This window comes from Eubalaena glacialis, chromosome 3, assembly GCF_028564815.1.
Source record: "Eubalaena glacialis isolate mEubGla1 chromosome 3, mEubGla1.1.hap2.+ XY, whole genome shotgun sequence".
NCBI classification, from domain to species: Eukaryota; Metazoa; Chordata; class Mammalia; order Artiodactyla; family Balaenidae; genus Eubalaena; species Eubalaena glacialis.
Window position 1 is genome coordinate 189,330,180 of NC_083718.1, and position 26,581 is coordinate 189,356,760.

General features: G+C 38.5%; 1 protein-coding gene across 8 annotated transcripts in view; it reads right to left on the reverse strand.

Annotated features, from left to right (window-relative positions):
• Positions 1-437: 437 nt before the first annotated feature.
• Positions 438-26,581, reverse strand: part of PER3 (period circadian regulator 3) — a 64,253-nt gene continuing 38,109 nt past the window's right edge. For 6 of the 8 annotated variants that reach the window (XM_061185034.1, XM_061185039.1, XM_061185035.1 and 3 more), the window contains 7 exons: positions 18,813-19,055; positions 17,805-18,475; positions 16,320-16,431; positions 3,958-4,141; positions 2,920-3,070; positions 1,627-1,704; positions 438-1,228 (listed from right to left, as the gene is read on the reverse strand). In XM_061185034.1, coding sequence (XP_061041017.1) covers positions 1,151-1,228; positions 1,627-1,704; positions 2,920-3,070; positions 3,958-4,141; positions 16,320-16,431; positions 17,805-18,475; positions 18,813-19,055 — 1,517 coding nt within the window. In that variant the 3' untranslated portion in view covers positions 438-1,150. Of the gene's footprint in view, positions 1,229-1,361; positions 1,705-2,919; positions 3,071-3,957; positions 4,142-16,319; positions 16,432-17,804; positions 18,476-18,812; positions 19,056-26,581 lie in introns of those variants that run through there. The other 2 variants (XM_061185036.1, XM_061185040.1) reach the window with 2 other exon arrangements.

A 26,581-nucleotide genomic window follows, 5' to 3' on the forward strand; every position in this document is an offset into this window, starting at 1 on the left:
TTCTGATCTACATGGGTGTGAACTGCACGTCATTCCAAGTTTGAGAAGGAATCATCACTTCTCTAAGAAGAGGGGACTCACTTACCATGTGAACAACTCACTCACTTCTTAAAAGACACAACTTCAGCAGGCCCAGGAAGCCCTCATTTGTGGCAGATTCTGCAACCCTCTTGGCTAGGGGCCTCCCGTAGGCCCCTTACCCCTATTTAAGGGCAACACTTACCCCTATTTAAGGACAAAAAGAAGGCAGTGCCAATCAGACCTCTGGCAGGGATGGAGAGACCTTCTTTTGTGTAAATTGGTTGGAAAGAAAGAGTTAACTGTTAGTTTTGATAAGACAACATTTAAACACATACGCATATAAGAACAACATTAACTCTTACATAACTTTAAAAACTTTTTGCAATCATTATTTAAAAATTTCAAAAGGGATGAGTCAGAAGCTGGATGAGCTAGAAGCTCTTTTGTTTTAACATTACACATGCAAAAGCTAGTTCAAACCCTGCAAAGAGTAAGCTCATTGTTAAGCTGATCCATTTTTAACTAAGACTTTGAGAATTTCAGTGGAAGGTAGAAAATCAAAAGGAAAAGCATCTACAAAAATGAAGGTCAAAATTCAACCCTAAAAGCTAGGAATTTCTGGTACACCAATGGGCAATACATTTTCATACTGGTCAGTGCTGAAGTGATCTGTGTTGTGTTGTGAGAAAACTGGAATGTCAGACCCTAACTGTGGAGGGATGTGTCACCGTGCAAAGACCAGGTGAGGGCACTGTATTTATGGACACCGTGAGGAAAGGTACATGGCCCATAGCGGGGATTTCTTGAAGTCTCTAACAGGGGGAAATGATTCATGTAACAACAGAACAAAATCAATGAGGCTAAGGTTTGGGGCTCTTTCTAGCTATACTTTTTTTAAAAAAATAAATTTATTTATTTTATTTATTTTATTTTTGGCTGCATTGGGTCTTCTTGCTGCGCGTGGGCTTTCTCTAGTTGTGGCGAGCAGGGACTACTCTTCGTTGTGCTGCACGGGCTTCTCATTGCGGTGGCTTCTCTTGTTGCAGAGCATGGGCTCTAGGTGCGCGGGCTTCAGTAGTTGTGGTGCGTGGGCTCAGTAGTTGTGGCTCACAGGCTCTAGAGCGCAGGCTCAGTAGTTGTGGCGCATGGGCTTAGTTGCTCCACGGCATGTGGCATCTTCCCAGACCAGGGATCGAACCCGTGTTCCCTGCATTGGCAGGCAGATTCTTAACCACCGCACCACCAGGGAAGTCCTCTAGCTATACTTCTAATTGTAATTTATTTGGGGTGACATCTGAAATAAAGTTTGACTGTACACATACCTCTTTAGAGGCCATCCAATCTCATTAGAGGACAGCTAAACTAGAAAAAGAGTCTATTTGACAGTTTAAATACATTGGGGAAAAAGAGAAGTAAAAGAGTCTATATACAATGTCTGCTTCAGGAAAATGACGTCTGTTAAAAAATCAGGAAGGAAAAGCCTTCATATTCAATAATAACTTCATGGTCATTTAAGACCCAGGGGTTTAGAGAGAATCGCAAGGAGGTCTAGCTGCCCCACAGGCCTGGAGAGGGGGTACAGGTGCATCTTCAGAGCCACTCAACTGCTGCTTCTGTTGGATCCGGACCACAGGATTCTGCAGCATCACCAGCTGAATCTCCGTTTTCGCAAGTGACACAGCCCTCCAAAAAGGAACAAGAGCAGGCAGGTTATTTGATGTGAAGTCACCTGAAAAGTTTTAAAACCAGTAAAATGCTGGCCAAGCAACCTGTGTCTCATTCTCCCACTGATTCACATCTAAGACTATCCATTATAGTTCATCCCTTATTATTAGAAGGGAAATGACAGCAATTGTTTAAATACTTTTGCTTAAATTGTTTTGGGGCTCATTCTTCATATACTCTTCCCACAGAAATTCCTGCTCGGCATGAATCCTAAATACTAAATCCTAAATCCTCTGGTGTGAATCTTACACCTTGAGTTTCAACTCTTTTCAAACATGCACGCATATTTGACATGCAAATCTTATACTCTCCTCCCCAGTCAATCACATATGAAAGCAGGTGTCTTTACTCCTAACTGCCCCATAACATTCCAATTGGTGGAAGAAAAAAACACTTGGAGTCAAAAAGACCTGTATGCAAAATCTGAAGAACTGTGAGTACTTACACAGTTGTCCTTCAGTTTGTGCAGAGGGCTCGGTTCCTGAACCCCCTGAGGATACAAAAATCTATGGATGCTCAAGTCCTTATATAAATGACTTGGTACAGTCAGCCCTCTGCACTCGAGGGTTCTGCATCCTTGGATTCAACCAACTGCAGATTGAAATTTGAACCGTGGATACAGAGGGCTGAGTGTACAAATTATTTAGTATCTGTATACCTCACTTTGTTGTTATTGGTAAAGCAGGGATAATAACACCTACCACAGAAGCAATTGTGAAGATTAAGATTTTCAGTGGGATCATGCAATGCACAGTTGGCCCTCTGTATCTGCAGGTTCCACATCCACAGACTCAACCAACCATAGATCGAAAATATTTGGGGAAAAAAATTCCAGAAAGTTCCAAAAAGCAAAACTTAAATTTGCAGTGCACCAGCAACTATTTACATAGAATGTACGTTGAATTTACAACTGTTTAAATAGCATTTACGTTGTATTAGGTATTATAAGTAATCTGGAGATGATTTCAGGTATACGGGAGGACGTGCATAGGTTACATGCAAATACTACGCCATTTTACATGAGGGACTTGAGCATCCGCAGATTTTGGTATCCCCAGCGGGTCCTGGAACTAGTCCCCTGCAGAAAACGAGGGACGACTGTACACTAAGCACCCAGAACACTACCTGGCACAAAAAACAGCAACACATGACAGCTGTTATTACTGGGCTCACCTGGATGTCTATTTCCTGAGGGATCGTCTGGCTCTGAATCCAGGAATGCACATTGGCCAGCTCCTCCCTTTGTCCGTGAGAAAACTGCGGCTGCCGCTGCCTCATGCTTTCCAGCTTTTCTAGGTCTTCTTTCAGTACAATTTCTTTAACCCTGAAAACAAACAAACAAACAAACAAAACCTTCACAGTCCTAAATAAGGCACAGGGTTCTTACCTTGTGATCTAAGAACAGCACTTCTTTTTAGTTTGTAATATACTTTATATTTCTTGTTAATATATGACGTACACATCAAAAATATAACAACTGACTCATTTCTTTGTCAGGTTGGTAAAGCTAGGCCGCTTTCTCTTGATGGAAAATACCTGTATAGTGTTTTAATGTCATATGGAAGAAACAGATTTCCTTTAGGTCTTCTCTTCTTTTAGAATGAGAGAAAAAAGTCCAGGCTCTAAAAAAAGTTCTCATACCTGTGGGCTGTCTTGGAAAGCACTGCCTCTCTTTGTTTTCTTGTCTCAGGACACATAACATATTTATATTGTCACTACCACTACAACCATTGTTTTAAGAAATCATTTGTCTTTTGACTTCAAATGAATGAATTTGAAAATACATTTCTCTAAGGATATGTATAAAAACATTAAAAATCACTTTGTATTAAAAAACACACTGGGCTTCCCTGGTGGCGCAGTGGTTGAGAATCTGCCTGCCAACGCAGGGGACATGGGTTCGAGCCCTGGTCTGGGAAGATCCCACATGCCGCGGAGCAACTGGGCCCGTGAGCCACAATTACTGAGCCTGCGCGTCTGGAGCCTGTGCTCCGCAACAAGAGAGGCCGCGATAGTGAGAGGCCCACGCACCGCAATGAAGAGTGGCCCCCGCTTGCCACAACTAGAGAAAGCCCTCGCACAGAAACGAAGACCCAACACAGCCATAAATAAATAAATAAATAACTTTTTAAAAAATTAAAAAAAAAAAAACACACTTAAGAAACAGTAAAACACTCATATAAAGGTGGGTCTTCTAACATGCTTTCTTACCTCTCAGGCACCTGATACGTCATCAGAATGCACTCAGGTGTTTGTTCTATCATTCTCCAGATGGACTCTTCAGCTAAGTTGGGAAATGTTTCTTTTTTCTGTACATCCTGAGATTGCTGCCCATTTTGAAAGACTTCAGAAGAATAATCACTAGTAGCAAAGTTTATACTGCTGCCATTGCTTCCTATCAAAAATCAACAACAAAAAAATTTGAAAATACCTGTCAGGGGCTGATTTGCCAAACTGGCCCTCATTCTTCAAAGACTTTGGCAACAGGCTGGTAGGGTCCTTCACCACCCAGCGCAGCCATCATCCCAGGTCACCTCAGCCTTCCAGTTCCTCGATCTTCCCAAGATCTCCTTCTCAGTCTTCCTGAACTATCCGCTCCCCAAGGCCATTCCTTGTTTGTTCTCATCACCCACAACTGCTCCATCTCCAGCTCCGTCTCCAAAATCACCAACCTCTCAGCTTCAATTTCTTGTTTGCTTGTTCAACTGTTCCAACTACAAATTTGGAACAGTGCCTTAGCCATTCTGCTTAGAGCCCAAAGCCCATCATTCATTCAGTAGCACTCTGCAGTACCTGAGACTTCTTTTTCCCTTCAATTTTCCACAACTATCAAAATGTAACTCTGATAAAGCCACTTATCAATTCTGTTCTTATCTAAACCCAAGTAGCCAAAGGCATAGAGAAAGTCACGTATAACAGGGTGCACTGGTTCTACAGTAAATTCATCACCACCAAAGATCATCACAAAGCCTGTAATCCTGGTACAGTTCTGTGGTCAGCACACTAGTCTATCCCCAGCAGGATTATCTTCTACTCCTCTATTTCTTTCCTCACTGTCACCTATTTTATAAGAAAAAAAAAGGAAGCCACTAGAAAGGAAATTCATCATCCTGATACCAAACATAAACTTACTCATATCTACATTCTCTCCTCACCGTCCTCCTGTTACAATAGAGAAGCCATCCATCCATCCCAAGGCCCATCGCTTTATGGCTGTTATGGAGCCTCATGGATCATTCCTTCCCTATCTTGCATGTGACCCTTCAAGGTCCTTCTCATTGACTTTGGAACAATTAAAACAAAACAAAACAAAGTACCTCTCTAATTTTTTAAAAAAGGGTATGGGTAATCATAAAAGACATTTTTCCTCATTAGAAAAATCTCATTAAAAGGTAATTGTTTAGGGCAAAAACAGTAAAACTTCTATTGTGGGGTTTATAATACATGTTGCAGTAAAGTGTATGACAGAAATGGCACAAAAGAGGGGAAATGGAAGTACTCTGTTTTAAGGTTCTTAGACATAAAGTGATAGAATGGGTATAATACGTGAAGGTAAACTGGGATAAGTAAAAGATGCATGTGTAAATCCTAGAGCAATGAATTAAAAAAAAAGGAAAAAAGAAAAAAAAAAAAGAATAGCTGGGAGGCCAATAATGGAGAGAAAACGGAATCATTAAAAATACACAATTAACCCAAAAGGAGGAGGGGAAGAAAAAAAAGGAAGAAAGAGCAAATGAGACAAACATAAAACAAGTAGCAAGATGGAAGATTTAATTTAAACCTGATCATATCAATAATCATATTAAATGTAAATGGTCTAAGTGCTCCAATTAAAAGTCAGAGACTGTCACATAGATAAAGAAGCAATACCCAACCATACACTGGTTAACAGAAATCAACTTTAAATATAAACACACAGATAAAAGTAAAAAGATGGAAAAAAATATTCCATGTAAACACTATCAAAATAAAGCTGGAGGAGCTACACTGATATCAGACAAAGGGGACATCAAGCAAGGTACATTTCATAATAGAGAAATCAATTCATCAAAAGCACATAATCTTAAATGTGTATGCAACTAATAAAAGTTTCAAAATACATGAAGCAAAAACTGATTGAACAGCAAGAAAAAAATAGACAAATTCACAATTATAGGTGGACATGTTAACAGCCCTGTCTTAATAACTGAGAAAACAAGTAGATAGAAAATCAGTTAGGACGTAGAAGGCTGAATCAACATTATCAGCCAACTTGACCAAATTTACATTTACAGAAGATGCTACTCAACAACTGCAAAACACACATTCTTCCCAAGTGCATATGAAACATTTATCAAGACAGACCAAATTCTGGACTATTAAACAAGGCTCAGTAAATTAAAAAAAATACAAAGAATGTTGTCTGACTGCAATTAAGTTAGAAACCAATAAAATACCTGGAAAATCCCCAAATATTAGGAAATAAATACATGTCTAATAACCCATGGTCAAAGAAGAAAACATAAGGGAAATTATAAAATATTTTGGACTGAATGAAAATGAAAACACTCATACAAAAATTTGAGGGATGCAGCTAAAGCTGTGCTTAGAGGGAAATATAAAACCTTAAATGTTTATATTAGGAGGGGAAAAAAGGGTCTCAAATCAATGCTCTAAGTTTCCACCTTAAGAAATTAGAAAAAGAGTGAATAAAATCCAAAGTAAACACATGAAATAATAAAGATTAGAGCAGAAATCAATAAAATACAAGACCAAAAAAAATAGCAAATAAACCCAATGAGATCAAAAGTTGCTTCCTTGAAAAGTTAATAAAAGTGGTAAACACAGAGCCAGAATGATGAGGAAAAAGTAATAATATCAGTAAATAGAGAGGAGACATTAGTATAAATTCTAAAGACATTAAAAGGATAGGGAATATTATAAATAACTTTATGCCAATAAATTCAACAACTTAGATGAAATGGACACGCTCCTTGAATGATACAAATTACCAAAGATCATTCAAGAAGAAATAGATAACCTGAGTCTATTAACCATGTCTATTAAAAAAAATCAAATTTGTTTTTAAAAACTCTTTCATAAAGAAAACTTCAGGCCCAGATAGCTTCATTGGTGAATTCTACCAACCATACTAAGGAAGATATAATATCAATTCAATACAAACTCTTCCAGAAAACAGAAGAGGAGGGAACAGTGACCAACTCATTTCTTTTGTTAGGCCAGTATTACCCTGATAACAAAACCAGATAAAGACATCATAAGAAAAGAAGACAATGGACCAATATTTCTCATAATAGGTGCAAGAATCCTTAAAATATTAGGATATAGAATCCGGTAATATATAAAAAGGATAAAATAGCATGACCAAATACAAGGTTAATTTAATATTTGAAAATTAGTTAATGTAATTCACCATATTAACAGAACAAGGGAGAAAAACCATATGGTTAATCTCAGTAGAGGCAGAAGGGCTTCCCTGGTGGAGCAGTGGTTAAGAATCCACTTACCAAGGCAGGAGACACAGGTTCAAGCCCTGATCTGGGAAGATCCCACATGCCGCAGAGCAACTAAGCCCGTGTGCCACAACTACTGAGCCTGAGCTCTAGAGCCCACGAGCCACAACTACTGAGCCTGCGTGCCACAACTACTGAAGCCCTCGTGCCTAGAGCCCATGCTCCACAATGAGAGAAGCCACCGCAATGAGAAGCCTGTGCACTGCAATGAAGAGTAGCCCCTGCTCGCCACAACTAAACAAAGCCCACGTGCAGCAACGAAGACCCAACGCGGCCAAAAATAAATAAATAAATAAATTTATTTTAAAAAATAGATGCAGAAAAAGCATCTCTGTAAATCAGCAGCAGAAAGGAACTTCTTCAATCTTACTGATAAAGGCCATTTAAGGAAAACCTACATTTAACATCATACTTACTGAAACTGTGACAGATTTCCCCCTAAGATGATGAACAAGGCAAGAATGTCTGTCTAACCACTTCTATTCAATACAGTAAGTCCCCTACATATGAACGAGTTCCGTTCTGAAAGCGCATTCCTAAGTCCAATTTGTTTGTAAGTCCAACAAAGTTAGCGAGGTACCCAACTAACACAATCGGCACAATAATTTTCACACAAATAATGCATAAAAAACAAACACAAAAAATAAAGAAAACATTTTTAATCTTACAGTACAGTCCCTTGAAAAGTACAGTAGTCCAGTACAACAGCTGGCATCCAGGGGCTGGCATCGAGTGAAGAGGCAAGAAGAGCTACTGACTGAAGGAGGGAGAGGAGGTGGGAGATGGTAGAGCTGAAGGGCCGTCAGCAGTAGGAGACGGAGGGCAAGCTACAGTGTCACTCACGCCTGACGCTGACGGAACACACGTTCCCACCTTTGAAAATTCGCAACTTGAAGGTTTATATGTAGGGGACTTACTGTACTATATTGGGGGTCCTAGCCGGTCCAATAAGGAAAGACAAATAAATTAAGGTATACAGATCAGAAAAGAAAAAGTAAAACTATAGCAAGTTTTGAGAATACAAGTTCGAAACACAAAATTTGATTGGCTTTCTATAGGCTAACAACAAGCAATTGGAAATTGAAATTTTAAAATGCCATTTACAATAGCATCAAAATTATGAAATCCTTAGTGATAAATTTAGCAAAGTAAGTGTAACCTGTACACTGAAAACTACAAAACGTTGCTGAGAAAAATTAAAGACCTACATAAATAGAGAAACATATCACACTCGTGGATCAGAGGACTCAATACTGTTAGGATAATAATTCCTCCCACATTGGTCAGTAGATTCAACATGATGTCAATCAAAATCCCAGCAGGCTCTTGTGTACGAATTAAGAAACTGATTCTACCACTTATTTATTTTTAAATCTTTTTTTTTTTATTGAGGTAGCATTGGTTTATGACATTTATAAGTTTCATGTGTACACTGTATTTCTACTTCTGTATACACTACAGCGTGCTCATCACCAAAAACGTAGTTTCCATTACCATACAGCTGACCCCCTTTACCCACTTAGCACCGCCCTTTCCCTCTGGTAACCACTATTCTGTTCTCTGTAACTACAGAGTATTTATTTTTGTGTTTTTCTTCATTTTTTTGGGTCTGTTTGTTTTTTATATTCTACACATGAGTGAAATCATACAGTATTTGTCTTTCTCCATCTGCTTTATTTCACCTAGCATAATACCCTCGAGGTCCATCCATCTTGTTGCAAATGGCAAGATTTCCTCTTTTTTATGGCTTAATAGTACTCCATTGTGTGTACTGTATATAGATGTATTTTAAAATTTAAAATATATATTTAATATACATCACTTCTTTATCCATTCATCCATTGATGGGCACTTACATTGTTTCCACATCTTGACTACTGTAAATAATGCTGTGATGAACATAGGGATGCATATATCTTTTTGAATTAGTGTTTTCATTTTCTTTGGATAAATACCCAGAAGTGGAATAGCTGGATCATATTGCAGTTCTATTAATTTTTTGAGGAGTCTCCATATGTTTTCCATAGCAGCAACACCAATTTACGTTCCCACCCACAGTGTATGAATGTTTTCTTTTCTTCACATCCTTGCCAATACTTGTTATTTCTTGCCTTTTTAATAACAGCCATTCTAATGGGTAAGAGGTGATAATCTCTTTGTGGTTTTGATCTGCAGTTCCTAATAATTAGTGATGTTAAACATCCTTTCATGTGCTTGTTGGCCAACTACACATCTTCTTTGGAAAAATGTCTATTCAGCTCCTCTGCCCGTTTTTTAATCAGGTTGTGTGTTTTTTTGTTGTTGAGTTGTATGAGTTCTTTATATATTTTGGATATTAACCCCTTATGATTTGCAAATATCTTCTCGCATTCAGTAGGTTGTCTTTTCATTTTGTTAATGGTTTTCTTTGCTGTGCAGAAGCTTTTGTTTCCACTGAGGAGATATATTAGCAGGAAGATATTGCTAAGACTGATGTCAAAGAGTGTACTGCCTATGTTTTCATCTAGGAGTTGTATGGTTTTGGGTCTTACATTCAAGTCTTTAATTCATTTTGAGTTAATTTTTGTGCATGCTATGAGACAGGGTTCTAGTTTCCTTTTTTTGTATGTGGCTGTCCAGTTTTCCCAACGGCATTTACTTAAGAGATTATCCTTTCTCCATCGTATGTTCTTTGCTCCTATGTCATAAATTAATTGTCCATATATGTGTGGGTTTATTTCTGGGCTCTCAATTCTGTTCCACTGAGCTATGTATCTGTTTTTCTGCCAATACCATGCTGTTTTGATTACTATAGTTTTGTGATATAGCTTGAACTCAGGGAGTGTGATACCTCCAGCTTTGTTCTTTCTTCTCAGGATTATTTTGGCTATTTGATGGTTTTGGCTATTTGATGGCTATTTTGTGGTTCCATATACATTTTATAATTTTTTGTTCTATTTCTGTGAAAAATGCCCTTGGGATTTTGATAGGGATTGTACCGAATCTGTAGATTGCTTTAGGTAATATGTACATTTTAACAATGTTAGCTCTTCTAATCCTTGAGCATGGAACATCTTTCATTTATTTCCATCTTCTTCAATTTCTTGTATTTTTCAGTATACAGGTCTTTCACCTCTTTTTGTTAAATTCATTCCTAGATATTTTATTCTTTTTGTTGTGATTGTGGGATTTTCTTAATTTCTCTTTCTGCTAGTTCATTTTTAGTGTATAGAAACACAATAGGTTTTTGTATGTTGATTTTGTACCCTGCAAATTTACTATATTCATTTATTATTTCTAGTAGTTTTTGTGTGTGTGTGTGGAGTCTTTAGGGTTTTCTATATATAAAATCATATCATCTGCAAATCGTGTTAGTTTTCCTTCTTCTTTTCCAATTTGGATGCCTTCTGTTTCTTTTTCTTGCCTAATTGCTCTGCCTAGGACTTCCAATACTATGTTGAGTAAGAGTGGTGAGAGTTGGCATCCTTGTCTTCTTCCTGATCTTAGAAGGATAGCTTTCAGTTTTTCACCACTGAGTATGATGTTAGCTGTGGGTCTGTCATACATGGTCTTTACTATGTTGAGGTATGTTCCTACTATACCCATTTTATAGAGAGTTTTTAAAAATTATAAATAGATACTGAATCTTGTCAAATGTTTTTTCTGCATCTCTTGAGATGATCATCTGATTTTTATCCTTCTTTCTGTTAATCACAGTGTTTCACATTGACTGATCTGTGGATGCTGAACCATCCTTGCATCCCTGGAATAAATCCCACTTGATCATTATGTATGATCCTTTAAATGTATTTGCTAACCTTTTTTGAGGATTTTTACATTTAGGTTCATCAGAGATATTGGCCTGTAATTTTCTTTTTTTGTGTGCTGTCCTTGTCTGGTTTTGGCATCAGGCAATGATGACCTTGTAAAATGAGTTGGAAAGTGTTTCCCCCTCTTCAGTTTTGGAAGAGTTTTGAAAAGCACAGGTATTAAACTTTCTTTGAATGTTTGGTAGAATTCACCTGTGAAGTTGTCTGGTCCTTGAATTCTGTTTTTTTGGGATGTCTTTGATTACTGTTTCATTCTCTTTACTAGTAATCAATCTATCAAGATTTTCCATTTCTTCATGATTCAGTCTTAGAAGGCTGTATGATTCTAAGAATTTGTCCATTTCTTCTAGGTTATCCAGGTAGTTGGCATGTAGCTGTTCACAATATACTCTTCTAATCCTCTGTATTTCTATGGTATCGTATTTCTCCTCTTTCACTTCTGGTTTTCTTTATCAGAGCTTTATCCCTTTGTTTCTTAGTGAGTCTAGCTAAAGGTTTGTCAATTTTGTGTCTATTTCATTTCTTCCAACTCTGATCTTTATGTCCTTCCTTCTATTGACTTTGGGCTTCATTTGTTCTTCTTTTTCTAGTTCCTTTGGGTGTAAAGTTAGACTGTTTGATATTTTTCTTGTTTCTTGAGGTAGGCCTGGATTGCTATAAAATTTCTTCTTAGTATTGTTTTTGCTGCATCCCATAGGTTTTGACATGTTGTATTGTCATTTGTCTTCAGGTATTTTTTGATTTCTCCTTTGATTTCTTCATTGACTCAATAGTTGTTCAGTAGCATGTTGTTCAGTCTCTAAATATTTGTGAGTTTTCCAGCTTTCTTCTCATAGTTGATTTGTAGTTTCACACCACTGTGATTAGAAAAAATGCACGATATGCTTTCTATCTTCTTAAATGCACTGAGACTTGTTTTGTGTGCCAACAGATGATCTATCCCTGAGAAAGTTCTATGTGGACTTGAGAAGAATGTGTATTCTGCTGCATTTGAATTGACTATACAAATCCATGAATCCATCTGGTCTAATGTTTCATTTAAGGCCACTGTCTCCTTGTTCACAGGATATCTATTCATTGATGTAAGAGGAGTTTTAAAGTCCCCTACTATTATTGTGTTGCTGCAAATTTATCTTTTTAGGTTTGTTAATAACTGCTTTGTATATTTTAATGCTCCTATGCTAGGTGCATAAATATTAATAACTGTTATATCTTCCTGATGACTTGTCCCCTTCATCATTATATAATGTCCATCTTGTCTCTTGTTACCTTTTTTGGCTTGAAGTCTATTTCGTCTGATATATGTATGGCTATACCACTTTCTTTTGGTTGCCATCTGCTTGGAGTATCATCTTCCATCCCTTCTTTTGTGTCTATGTTTGTCTGTTGAGCTGAGATGGGTCTCCTGGAGGCAGTGTATAGTTGGGTCTTGTTTTGTAATCCATCCAGCCACTCTGTGTCTTTTGATTGATGAATTCAATTCATTTACACTTATGGTGATTATTGGCAAATGAGGACTTAGTACTGCCTTTTAGTCTTTTGTTTTCTGGTTGCTCTATTTCCCAATTGTTTCCTTTCCTTGTGTTTCTGTCTGCCATTTTGGTTTGGTGGTTTTCTATGATGTTTTTCTCAGTTTCCTTTTTTTTTTTTTTAATGTTTCGTGTCTCTGCTCTAGATTTATGTTTCGTGGTTACCATGAGGTTTGCATAAAATATCTCATAGATAAAATAGTTCTTTTTATGCTGAGAGCATCTTATCTTCACTTACCTATACAGGTCTGTCCTTTTTGTCTTCCCCTTTTATGTTCTAGTTGCCATAAATTATCCCTTTTTCACTTGTGAGTTTGTTACCAAATTGAAGTAGCTATAGTTATTTTTACTGCTTTCCTTCTTTTTAACTTTTATGCTGTAATAATGTGTTTAAAAACCTATTCTGACTGAGTTGTGATTTTTCTGATTCTATTTTACCTAACTCAAGGTTTTGTGTACTTTTGCCTTTTCATTTCAGGCAGAAGAGCTCCTTTGAACATTTCTTGTAAGGCAGGTCTAGTGGTGATGAACTTCCTCAGCTTTTGTTTGTCTGGGAAAGCCTTTATTTCTCTTTCATATCTGAAGGGTAACTTTGCTGGATAGAGTATTCTTGGCTGCCAGTTTTTATATTTCAGTATTTTGAGAATGTCATTCCACTCCCTCTTGGCCTAGAGTGTTTCTGCTGAGAAAACTGCTGATAGCCTAATGGGGGTTCCTTTGCAGGTTATCATCCTTTCTCCCCTGGCTGCCTTTAAAATTCTTTCTTTGCCATTGACTTTTGACAGTTTTAATATGATGTGTCTTGGAGAAGAAGGTCTTTTTGTGTTGAGGTAATTAGGTGTTCTCTTAGCTTCATGGACTTGTATATCCAGTTCCTTGGATATACAAGTTCCTTGGACTTGGATATGTTTCCTTTCCCAGGTTAGGGATATATTCAGCTATTATATCTTCAAATATGTTCTCTGCCCCTTTCTCTCTCTCTTCTCTTTCTGGAACCTCAAAAATGTGAATGTTAGTATGCCTGGTGTGGTGTCAGATGTCTCAAACTGTCCTCACATCTTGTTATTCTTTTTCCTGTTCATCTTCAGTGATTTCCGCTACTCTGCCTTCCACCTCACTGGTCCATTCCTCTGTACCATTTTGTCTACTGTTGATTCCTTCTAGTGTATTTTTCATTTCAATGATTGTATTCTTCACCTCTGTTTGGTTGTTCTTTATATTTTCTAACTGCTAAAAACTTCTGATTTCTCTCTCTGTTCATCCATTCTTCTTCTGAGTTCTCTGATCATCTTTACAATCATTGCCTTGAATCTTTCTTGGGTAGATTGACTATCTTCACTTCACTTAGCTCTTCTGGGGTTTAAATCTTATTCCTTTGCTTGGAACATGTTCCTCTGTTGCCTCATTTTGCCTAACTTGCTGTTTTTATTTCTGTGTATCTGGTAGGTTGGTTGCTGGTGTGTGGGCTAGGTCCACAGGCTATGCGGCTGTGGTTGTCCTGGGGTTGGTGTTCGCCCACTGTTGGGTGAGGCTGGTTCCAAGGCTAGAACAGGCTCATTGGTGGCTGGGATAGGGGATTCTGGGTCTGGTGCGTGCCCGCTGGTAGGTGGAGCTAGGTCCCAGGGTCTTTGCGTGCAGGGCCCTGGGTGTCCCAGATCTAGTGCCTGCCCAGTGGTGTGTAGAGCCTGGTCCTTGGCCCTCTGGTGGGCAGGGCTGTGTCCAGGGGAAGATGTAGGCTCAGGGGGTCTTTAGGCTGACTGTCTGCTGTTGGGTGGGGCTGTGTCCCTGCCCAGTTAGTTGCTTGGCCTGAGGCGTCCCAGTCCTGGTGCCTTAGGGCTGGGGGGCATGGTGGGGCTGGGTCCTGTGGCTAATAAGCTACAACAAGGATTCCCAAATGGCGCTTGCCAGCAACAGAGTCCATGTGGCAGAACGAGCTCCCAGAAACGGCTGCCACCAATGCCTATGTCCCCAGGGGTGAGCTCCAATTAATTGCTTCCTGCCTCTTGGGGAGACTCTCCAAGATCAGCATGTGGGTCTGACCCAGGCTCCTTTCAGATTACTGCTTCTGCCCTGGGTCCTGGAGCGGGTGAGATTCTGTGTGAGTCTTTTAAGAGTGGAGTCCAATTTTCCACAGCCCTCTGGCTCTCCCAAAAGTAAGCACCGCTGGGCTTCAAAGCCAAACGTTCTGGGGGCTCATCTTCCTGGAGTAGAACCCCCAGGCTGGGGGGCCCAATGTGGGGCTCAGACTTTTTGCTCCTTGGGGAGAACCTTGCAATTGTAATTATTCTTCCATATGTGGGTCACCCACCCAGCGTATGGGTCTTGCCTATACTGCGACTCCCCACCACCTACCCATCTCGTGGTTCCTTCTTTAAATCTTTAGTTGTAGAAGATCTTTTGCAGTAGGTTCTGGTCTTTTTCATCGACAGGTGTTCCGTAAATAGTGGCAATTCTGGTGTGCCTATGAGAGGAGGTGAGCTCACACCATATATAAAAAGTAACTAAAAACGGATCACAGACTTAGCTATATAGAAGCTTAATCTCTAAAATTTCCAAGAGAAAACAGGAGACCATCTTAGTGACTTCTAGTTAGGCAAGGACTTCTTTAAAAAGGACATAAAAGGCACAACTTACAAAAGAAAAAACTGATAAACTGAACGTCATCAAAATTTTAAAACATTTGCTCTTCAAAATGAAGATAAAAATAAAAGATCAAAAAAAAGGGCAAGGCACACAACAGCGAAGAAATTTTTGCAAAACAAGTATTTGATAACAGACTTGTATCCAGAATGTATACAGAACTCTTACTACTCAATAAGAAAACTAACAAGCCACCCCCCCAAAACAAGCAACAGATGTGAACACATATGAATGGCAAATAAGTACACAAGAAGACAGCCATCACCATTAATCAACAGTCAATAAAACCACAATGAGGTATCACTGTGTATACACTGGAATGGCTAAAATTTAAATGATGGACAATACCCAGTGTTGGCCAGGATGCGTTGCAATTGGAGCTCTCATATATGGCTGATAGGAATGCAAACGGTACAGCCACTTTGGAAAACAGCTGGCAGTTTCTTATAAAGTTAACCGTATACTTACCATGTGACCTAGCAATTTCACTCTGAGGTATTTACCCAAGAAAAATGAAAACATATGTCCACAAAAAGACTCATACACTAATGTTCACAGCAGCATTATTCATAATAGCCCCAAACTGGGAACAACTGAATAACCATCAACTGATGAATCGCTATCCATACAATGTAATTCCACTTGGCAATAAAAAGGAACAAATTACTGATATACACAATAAGGATGAATCTCAACAGCACTATGCTGACACAAAAGACTGCAAACTGGATGAGTCGATCTATATGAAGTTACAGAAAGAGCAGCATTAAAGTGACAGAAAGCAGATCAGTGCTTGCCAGGAGGTGGAGGATCAGGGCGGCAGACAGACTGCAAACGGTCACAGTCTGGAAACGTTCTATGTGGTGATGGTGGTGGCGGTTACACTAATGTAGACAATTTGTGAGAATTCTTGATTTGTACCCCTAAATTTGGTGAATTTATTGTATGTAAATATACCCCAATAAAGCTTACAAAAAGAAAAAAAATACTTTACTTTCACGCCAGGACCAAAACCAGACAGCCTGTTACCTAGTCACCTCCTGACCACAGAGTGTGGAGAATGTGTCATTTTGATCCACTACCTGCTGCTGCAGAACCAGTTCCTGGCGGAGAAGCCTCATGCAGTGACGCTGTAGACAGTTCACTGGTAGTAAAATGATCGTTCTTATTCTCACTGTTGAGACTGACAGGCTGCTAGAAAGTAAGGACACAAGAAAAGATTTGAACATCTCAAGCATCCTGTTACAAAATAACTGGCAGATCTTCAACTTCACATGTTAAACAGAAAAAAAGGTATATACATAACTGAGAAGTAAAACATTTTCAGCCTGTCCCCAGGAATGCGGTCAAAGTTCCTTTATTTATAATATTAAAGATACTACTGCTTTTTGAGCACCTATTACATTCCAGGAACCATACAGGTATGTGTTTTATTATTATTTTTTGTCGTTCAGAACACATATATTGAACACTTTATATGTTCTAAGAATTGTTCAAAACACTAGTAATATAATAGTGAACAAAACCATGTTCCAGCTATCCTGAGCTTATACTGCATGGGGAGAAGGGCTATATAAATATTACTTAATTTAGTCCTCAGAAAAAGCCATGAAGTCTTAATCTTTCCATTTTTCAAATAAGAAAACAAAGGCATAGAAAGGTTAAATAACTTGTGTAAGCTAACCCACCTAACCTATGGCAGAGCCGGGATTGGAAGCCAGGTCTGATTCCGTAGCCCAGGCTTTGCATTAGATTTCTAGCAAGTGTACTAATATCAGGCTTTCAAAATTGAGCATACTTCCTTGATTTGGATCATCAGATTCTGAATATTTCTTTAAAATCATTATTATACCTTGAAGGGAAGACTGAAGAAAAACTTTGCGTAAATATTTATGCTTGTCTTGGATCCTATACCTAAGTATAGGAAAGTCTTATCCCAAAGTGTAACCTGACAAATAAATCCGAGAATGCCTTTTTAGGTAAAGAGATGAAAAGTTAAAGGAAAGTGACCAAAAATTTTTCGTTTTAAAAAATGACATGTGTAAGTATAAAACTATATAAACTGACTACTTTACTGATAATGACAAAAATGAGCTCCTATCCCCTCCATACAGACCTGGTGTCCTACAACTGTGTCTGAAAAAGTAAAATTGCTAAATTCATGTCTTATCAGTATGGCTTGTTCCTGTCTAACTAGCCCATAACCCCAGCTGTAAGTAAGAAAACACATTTTATAGGCAATGAACACTTAAGTTTAATACCTGGATATCAAATTTTAAAGCAGAGGGGAAATCCAGTTCACAAAGAAAATCTGAAAGATAGCACTTTGGGGAAAACCTCGCAAAGTATGTAAGAACTCAGGACATAGCAGATTCTTTCACTGCAGCTTTTTAAACGGAGTCTGGAGGATATACTGCATGTTTCTGCAGAACAAAGTCTCAACCTCAGTTGTAATACAGTTACCCATCTAGGCCATTAGTCTTGAGCCTCAGTGCAAAAACCTTAATTTTAATAAGAGGACGCACATTAATTTTCTCGCTTGTGTGTTGAAAGTTAGCGTCACTTACATACTCAGCTTCTGGGGATGCACAGGATCTGGGCCTGTCCTCCTGCAGCAGGTCGAGCTGGAGCGGGGAGCTGCTCTTTGAGTTAATGAGGGGGTGACCTTCATTCTGGGTCCCCCACTTTCCCTCGCCACTCCTTTGGCTGATGGCTGAAGATGGTGGGCCTGGATTTGGAGCCACTGCTGATACCGAGGGGGGTATTTCAGAAGAGTCTGCTGCTCCCAAGAATGGATATGGGGAGAATGGTGGTAACAAGAGAGGACAGATAGGGGGCTCATGCAGGAAGATGTTCATAAAAGTATCTAAGCAAGCAGAGGGCAGAGCTGGGAAAGACTGCAAGCCATTGGGGAAAGGTGGCCCAGGCAGACTCTGCAGCGCAGTTTCTGAGGCTGCACGTTCTCTCCCCAGGGAGGTCACGGTTGGGAGGGGAAGGGCTTGGACGAGGCAAGGGGCCTGGCTGTGAACCACCACTGCAGCCGGGAGCGATGGGCCAGAGGCATGAGGAGAGGAGGTGGAGGAAGGGCACCAGGGCTGTCCATCCTGGGCCTCTCCTACGAGGTGGGGACAGAAGTCATCCTTAGTGCCCTTGCTGTCCGACCACATGAGCAGCTTCTTACGCTTGTGCTTCCCCTTCCTGCAACCAGAGGATCGGGTAAGCTTGGAAGCAGAATCTCCTGAAGGATAAAGAGGAAGCCGTGTTACAGAAAACTAACCCAGAACGGAAGAGAAGGACAATGTTGATAGATAATTCTAAGTAGATTTTACAAGGAGTAAACATTGGCCGATAGTAACTATGTCCACCACAGGGATGACAAAAAATAGCTCTAAAAAGATGAACAAGATCCTGGATAAAAGCTGTTGCTATAAAATAAACTTATTTCAGTATCTCTCAATCAGTTTCTTACAAGCAAAACTCCTATACTTCACTCCGTATCTCCCAGTACTCACGTATGATTTATAAATTTGACAACTATGTTGATAAATGGAATATATTTTAAAAAATTTAACTACCTTGAACATCTGAATATTTAGCTTTGCTTCTGCTTTCTTGCTGAAGATAGGAGCTGTACGGTGATGACAGAATCTTGTCCCGGAATTGATCCACATAACTCTGTTCTTCCTTCTGCGTGTGGGCTGACAGCACAGCCTTTGTGAGCCCTATGTGTTTAAACTCTTCTGAGGCCAGTGGAGCTGGGTGTGTGCCGAGGGTCCAGGGCTCACAGGGCAGGGTGCCAAGCTCTGCTGGACTCAATTCTGATGAAGTGGAGGAAGACAGATTTAATTTTAACTCCTACCAATTATTTTGCATTTATTTACTTTCACTAATTTAGTTATCTTTCAATAAATGTTTACAATCATTACAACAGCTGGAACATAAAACCTGCATCAATCTAGCAGATAAATTTTTAATTTTTCTGCCTTTCTTTATACTCTTTGTACACTTGTATATACGTTTTAGAGTTGTAATACTCAATGTGCATACTTATTTAAATCTTGCTTTCATTGTAAATATTCTTCTATCTCCCTGAATTCTCCAAGAAATTGTTATGTTTGGATTTATTTTTCTTAATATGTAATATATCCATGTGGTTCAAAAATCAGCATGTATTAGAAAGACATTTAGTAGCTTCTCCCTATCCCTGTACACGATCTGCCTAGTTCTCATTTATTCTCCCCACAGAAAACCATTTCTTTTATTTCCTTATATATCTGTCTACTTTCTTTACACATCTCTAAATAAGCATGAATACAGATTCTTATTCCTCACCTCCATGTTTACCCAAATGGCATATAATCTTGTACACTAGCCTGCAATGTGTTTTTTCATTTAACGATATCCCTTTTATCAGTGCATCACATATGATGTATTTATGACTTTCTACTAAAGTAAGCATCTGTAGATGGATGCTGAGTTGCTTCTAAACATTACTTCTTCCAGGTACAAAAAATTTTATGGTGGACACTGGTGGGTTCTCCCAGCATCCATTCCACCTCTCCCCTGCTGTGTGGTACTGAGGTGTGGGTGGGCATGCCCCCATTCTACTTCCAGAAACAGGCGCTGACTCGTCTAAGTCAACACAGCGGAAGGACTTCGGATTTTGGCCAAGATGGAGGAACAGGGACTAGACTGACCTTCCCACCTGAAACAACCAGGAAGGGACTAAATACATGAAACAATAAGTTCCAAGACACTGAACATCAGGTAACAAAGGAGAGTGATTCCTAAGGGATGGAAAACAAGGTGAGCCCCACATCTGCCCAGCTTACTGCCTTGAGAGTTTCTGAGGAGCAAGGTGGGGAAACCAGGTGAGCCTCGTGTGCTCCCTGAGGGCAGAGGCAGAGCTGAGAGTCTGGGGAAGCCATGGTGGCTGGAGTTTTCAGGAAGAGAAGTGTAGAGGAGAGCTGCACACAGAGGACTCCAGACAGCTGCAGGGACCCCAGAGTCCTCACCAGTGCACAGATGGGAGGAAAAAAATCACCTGAAAGGATCAGACCGAAGCTCACACCAGCTGGAGAACAGGGCTCACTCCCAACAGCCAGACTAGAAAAATCTCATAATCCATGGGCATTGGGTAGAATGCTCTGAAGGGTCTTGCCTCAGTAGCAGAGAAGAATTAGGCCTACCCTACACTGCTCTGGTCCTGCCTAACCAATTTTAAAAGCAAAGCCTGAAAAGACCAATCTGTTTCCACATAGCTTAACTGGGTCCCAGAATAAAGCTCAACAGTGCTCACAGCAATACAGAAATATTCAGCACCCAATCACAGTATCTGGCATCCAGTCAAAGACTAGGCGTGCAAAGAAGCAAGAAAATACAACCCACAATAAGGAGAAAAATTAATCAAACAAAACCAACCCTGGGCTGGCAGAGGTGTTAGAATTGGCAGATAGAATGTTAATAGTTATTATACTGTATTCCATACAGCCACAGGGAAGATTAAATATGTTATATAAAGACATGGAACATATATTAAAAAACATCCAAACAGAACTTCTGGAAATGAAAACTAAAATATGTGAGATGGAAAATATACTGAATGGAAATAACAACAGATTAGATATTGCATTAGAAAATACTAGTGAACCTGAAGACATAGCAACAGAGACTGTCCCAAAATGAAACAAAGACCTAAAAAATTGAAAAAGACTTAAATGAACAGAGCATCAGTGGACTGTGAGACAACTTCAAGCAGCCTATATACCTATAACTTGAGTCCCAGAAAAAGAGGGAACAGAAAAAATGTTTTAAAAATAAGGGAAAACATTTTTTTCTATTCGATGGAAACTATAAACCTACAAATCCAAGAAGCTCAATGAACTCCAAGCACAAAAAACATGAAGAACACTACATCATGGACATCACAATCAAATTCTTTTTTAAAAAATTAATTAATTAATTAAGTTTTGGTTGTGTTGGGTCTTAATTGCTGTCTAGTTGCGGTGAGCGGGGGGCTACTCTTCACTGCGGTGCGCGGGCTTCTCACTGAGGTGGCTTCTCTTGTTGCGGAGCATGGGCTCCAGGTGCCCGGGCTTCAGCAGTTGTGGCATGTGGGCTTCAGTAGTTGTGGCATGCGGGCTCAGTAGTTGCGGCTCATGGGCTCTAGAGCGCAGGTTCAGTAGTTGTGGCGCACGGGCTCAGTTGCTCCACGGCATGTGGGATCTTCCCGGACCAGGGATCAAACCCATGTCCCCTGCATTGGCAGGCAGATTCTTAACCACTGCACCACCAGGGAAGTCCCTCAAATTCTTGAAATTAGTGATGAGGAGAAAATCTTACAAGTAGCCAGAAAAAAGACATGCAAACAATACATATGACAGCAGACTTCCTGTCAGAAACAATGCAAATGAGAAGACAGTGGAGCAGCATCTTTAAGGTACTGAAAGATAAACACTGTCAACCTAGAGTTCTACGCTCTGATAAAATGTCTTTAAAGCAGGAAGGTGAAATAAAGACATTTTCAGACATACGAAAGCGGAAAGAATTCATCATCAGTAGACCTGTACTACAAGAGATAGAAAAGGAATGCCCTCAGGCAGAAGGAGAATGATATCAGATGAAGCTACATAAAGGAATGAAAAGCACTGGAAGAGATAACTACAGGGGTAAACATTTAAATCTCTTTCAAAGATAATAACTATGTAAGTAAACATAATAACAATGTAGTGTGGGATTTCTAACATATGTAGAAATATACGCCAATAGACAAAGGCCAAAGGGGGGAACTGGAAGTATAGTACTTTAAGGTTCTTATACTATGCATTAAGTGGTATAATATCTCTAGAAGGTAGACTGGGAAAAATTAAATATATACATCATAAAATCTAAGCAACCACTAAAATAAAGCCCACGTTAAATACCAAGACATACATAGGTTAAAAGTAAAGGGTGGAAAAATATATAACATGTTAACACTAATCAAAGAAAAAAAAAAGCTGGAGTGAATATAGTAACATAAGACAAAGTATATTTTAGAGCAAAGAATAGACAAGGGATAAAGAAGGTCATTTCACAATGATAAAAGGATCAATTCATCAAAAGGACACAGCAATTCTAAACATTTATGCACAAAATAAGAAAGCTTCAAAATGCATGAAGCAAAAACTGATAAAATGGCAAGGAGAAATAGACAAGCCCACAATTACAGCCAGAGATTTCAACACTCCTCCTGAGGTACAGTAAGTATTCAGAAAACTGGGGGATAGAGAAGACTTGAACAAGACTATCAACCAACCTGACCTAGTTTATACACTGGGCAGAATAAACATCCTTTCCAAGTGCATACAGAACATTTACCGAGATAGACCATATACAGACCATAAAACAAGTCTCAATAAATTTAAAAGAATTCAAGTTTTGTATTTTCTCTGATCAAAATGGGATTAAATTAGAAATCAATAACATAAAGAGGTCTGGAAAATCTCTAAATATGCTTTCTAAATAATATATGATGATATATATATATGACATATGTGATAATGTAAATGATTTCAAAGAAGATATAAAAAGGGATATTAAGCAGCATTTGAACATGATGAAAATGAAATGAAATACATCAAAATGTGTGAAATGCAGCTGAGAGTAAAAGGAAAATTTACACTAAAATCCACTAGGGAAGAAATATGTCTGAAATCAATGACTTCAGCTTCCATTTTAAGAAACTGGAAAAACAAGAGCAAGGTAAAACAAAAGTAAGCAGAAGAAAGGAAATAATAAAGATCAGAGTAAAAATCTGTTAAGTATTGTAGAAAACAGAAAAATAATAGAGAAAAATCAATAAAATTTTAAGCTGGTTCTTTGCAGAGAGCAATAAAATTGATTAAACTCTAGCAAGACTGATGAGGAAAAAAAGAGATATAAGTTACCAATTTCAGAAATGATAGAGGAAACATCACTAGAGACCCTACTATCACTAGACATCAAAAGAATAATAAGGGAACATTATAAACAACTTTTTCCAATAAACTTGACAACTTAGACAAAATTGACCAGTTCTTTGGGACATACACACTAACAAAGATCACTCAACAAGAGGTAGAAAACCTGAATAGCCCCACATCTATTTTAAAAATTGAATTTGTAGTTAAAAACTTCTCCACCAAGAAAACTTCAAGCCCAGATGGCTTTACTGGTGAGTTTGAGCAAACATTTAAGAAAGAAAAAATACCAATTCTACATAAAGTCTTCTAGAAAACTGAAGAGAACAAAACTCTTCCCAGCTCATGCTATGAGGCCAGGATTATCCTGATACCAAAACCAAAGTCATTAAAACAAAAACAAACAAAATGACAGACCAATAGCTCTCATAAACACAGATCTCGAAATTCTTATGAAAATTTTAGCAAAATGAATCCAACATATAAAAAAGGAAATACATCATGACCAAGTGGGGTTTAACCCAGGAATGCAAAGATATTTTAACATTTAAAATTGAAGAAGACACAAATATATGGAAGGATATTTCGTGCACACGGATTGGAAGAATTAATATTGTTAAAACGTCCATGCTACCCAAAGCAATATACAAATTCAAGGCAATCTCTATCAAAATTCCAATAGCATTTTTCAGAGAAATAGAACAAACAGTCAAAAAATTTGTATGGAAACATCAAAGACCCTGAATAGTCAAAGCAATCTTGAGAAAGAAGAACAAAACTTTTGCACAGCAAAGGAAACGATCAACAAAATGAAAAGGCAACCAACTGAATGGGAGAAAATATTTGCAAATCATATACCTGGTAAGTGGCTAATATCCAAAATATATAAAGAACTCATACAATTCAACAGCCAAAAAAACAAAAAAATAAGCAATCTGATTTAAAAATGGGCAGAAAACCTAAAAAGACATTTCTCCAAAAAAGACATACATATGGCCAAAAAGCACATGAAAAGATGCTCAACGTCACTGATTATTAGAGAAATGAAAATCAGAACTACAATGAGGTGTCACCTCACACTGGTGAGAATGGCCATCATCAAAAGGTCTACAAATAATAAATGCTGGAGAGGGTGTGGAGAAAAGGGAAATCTCCTACGCTGTTGGTGGGAATGTAAACTGATACAGCCACTATGGAGAACAGTATGGAGGTTCTTAAAAACTAGAGTTGCCATATGATCCTGCAATCCCACTCCTGGGCATATATCCAGAAAAGACAAAAACTCCAAAAAGATGCATGCACAGCAGTGTTCACAGCAGCAGTATTCACAACAGCCAAGACATGGAAGCAACCTAAATGTCCGTCGACAGAGGAATGGATAAAGAAGATGTGGTACATATACACAATGGAATTTACTCAGTCATAAAAAAGAATGAAATAATGCCATTTGCAGCAACATGGATGGACCTAGAGATGATCATACTAACTGAAGTAAGTCAGACAGAGAAAGACAAATATCATATGATGTCACTTACATGTGGACTCTAAAAAAATGATAAAATGAACTTATTTACAAAACAGAAACAGACTCACAGACTTAGAAAACAAGCTTACAGTTACCAAAGGGGAAAGGTGGGGGTGGAGGAGGGATAAATCAGGAGGTTGGGATTAACATATACACACTGCTATATATAAAACAGATAACCAACCAGGTCCTAATACATAGCACAGGGTACTCTACTCAATACTCTGTAATAACCTATATGGAAAAAGAATCTGAAAAAGAATAGATATATGAATATGTACAATTAAATCACTTTGCTGTAGTATACCTGAAACTAACACAACATTGTACATCAACTATATTCCAATATAAAATAAAAAAATTTAAAAAAATAAGATAAAAGAAGATTGGTCAAAAGCCAAAATAATAATAATAATAATGTGTTGGTAAGGATGTGGAGAAAAGGGAACCCTTGTGCACTGTTGGTGGGAAGGTAAACTGGTGCAGCCACTTTGTAAAACCGTATGGAGTTACCATTGCAACAAAAAGAATAAAATACCTAGGAATAAACCTACCTAGGGAGACAAAAGACCTGTATGCAGAAAACTATAAGACACTGATGAAAGAAATTAAAGATGATACCAACAGATGGAGAGATATACCATGTTCTTGGATTGGAAGAATCAATATTGTGAAAATGACTATACCACCCAAAGCAATCTACAGATTCAATGCAATCCCTATCAAATTACCAATGGCATTTTTTACGGAACTAGAACAAATCATCTTAAAATTTGTATGGAGACACAAAAGACCCTGAATAGCCAAAGCAGTCTTGAGGGGAAAAAACGGAGCTGGAGGAATCAGACTCCCTGACTTCAGACTATACTACAAAGCTACAGTAATCAAGACAATATGGTACTGGCACAAAAACAGAAACATAGATCAATGGAACAAGATAGAAAGCCCAGAGATAAACCCACGCACCTATGGTCAACTAATCTATGACAAAGGAGGCAAAGATATACAATGGAGAAAAGACAGTCTCTTCAATAAGTGGTGCTGGGAAAACTGGACAGCTACATGTAAAAGAATGAAATTAGAATACTCCCTAACACCATACACAAAAATAAACTCAAAATGGATTAGAGACCTAAATGTAAGACTGGACACTATAAAACTCTTAGAGGAAAACATAGGAAGAACACTCTTTGACATAAATCACAGCAAGATCTTTTTTGATCCACCTCCTAGAGTAATGGAAATAAAAACAAAAATAAACAAATGGGACCTAATGAAACTTCAAAGCTTTTGCATGGCAAAGGAAACCATAAACAAGACGAAAAGACAACCCTCAGAATGGGAGAAAATATTTGCAAACGAATCAACGGACAAAGGATTAATCTCCAAAATATATAAACAGCTCATTCAGCTCAATATTAAAGAAACAAACACCCCAATCGAAAAATGGGCAGAAGACCTAGACATTTCTCCAAAGAAGACATACAGATGGCCAAGAAGCACATGAAAAGATGCTCAACATCACTAATTATTAGAGAAATGCAAATCAAAACTACAATGAGGTATCCCCTCACACCAGTTAGAATGGGCATCATCAGAAAATCTACAAACAACAAATGCTGGAGAGGGTGTGGAGAAAAGGGAACCCTCTTGCACTGTTGGTGGGAATGTAAATTGATACAGCCACTATGGAGAACAATACGGAGGTTCCTTAAAAAACTAAAAATAGAATTACCATATGACCCAGCAATCCTAATACTGGGCATATACCCAGAGAAAACCGTAATTCAAAAAAACACATGCACCCGAATGTTCATTGCAGCACTATTTACAATAGCCAGGTCATGGAAGCAACCTAAATGCCCATCAACAGACGAAC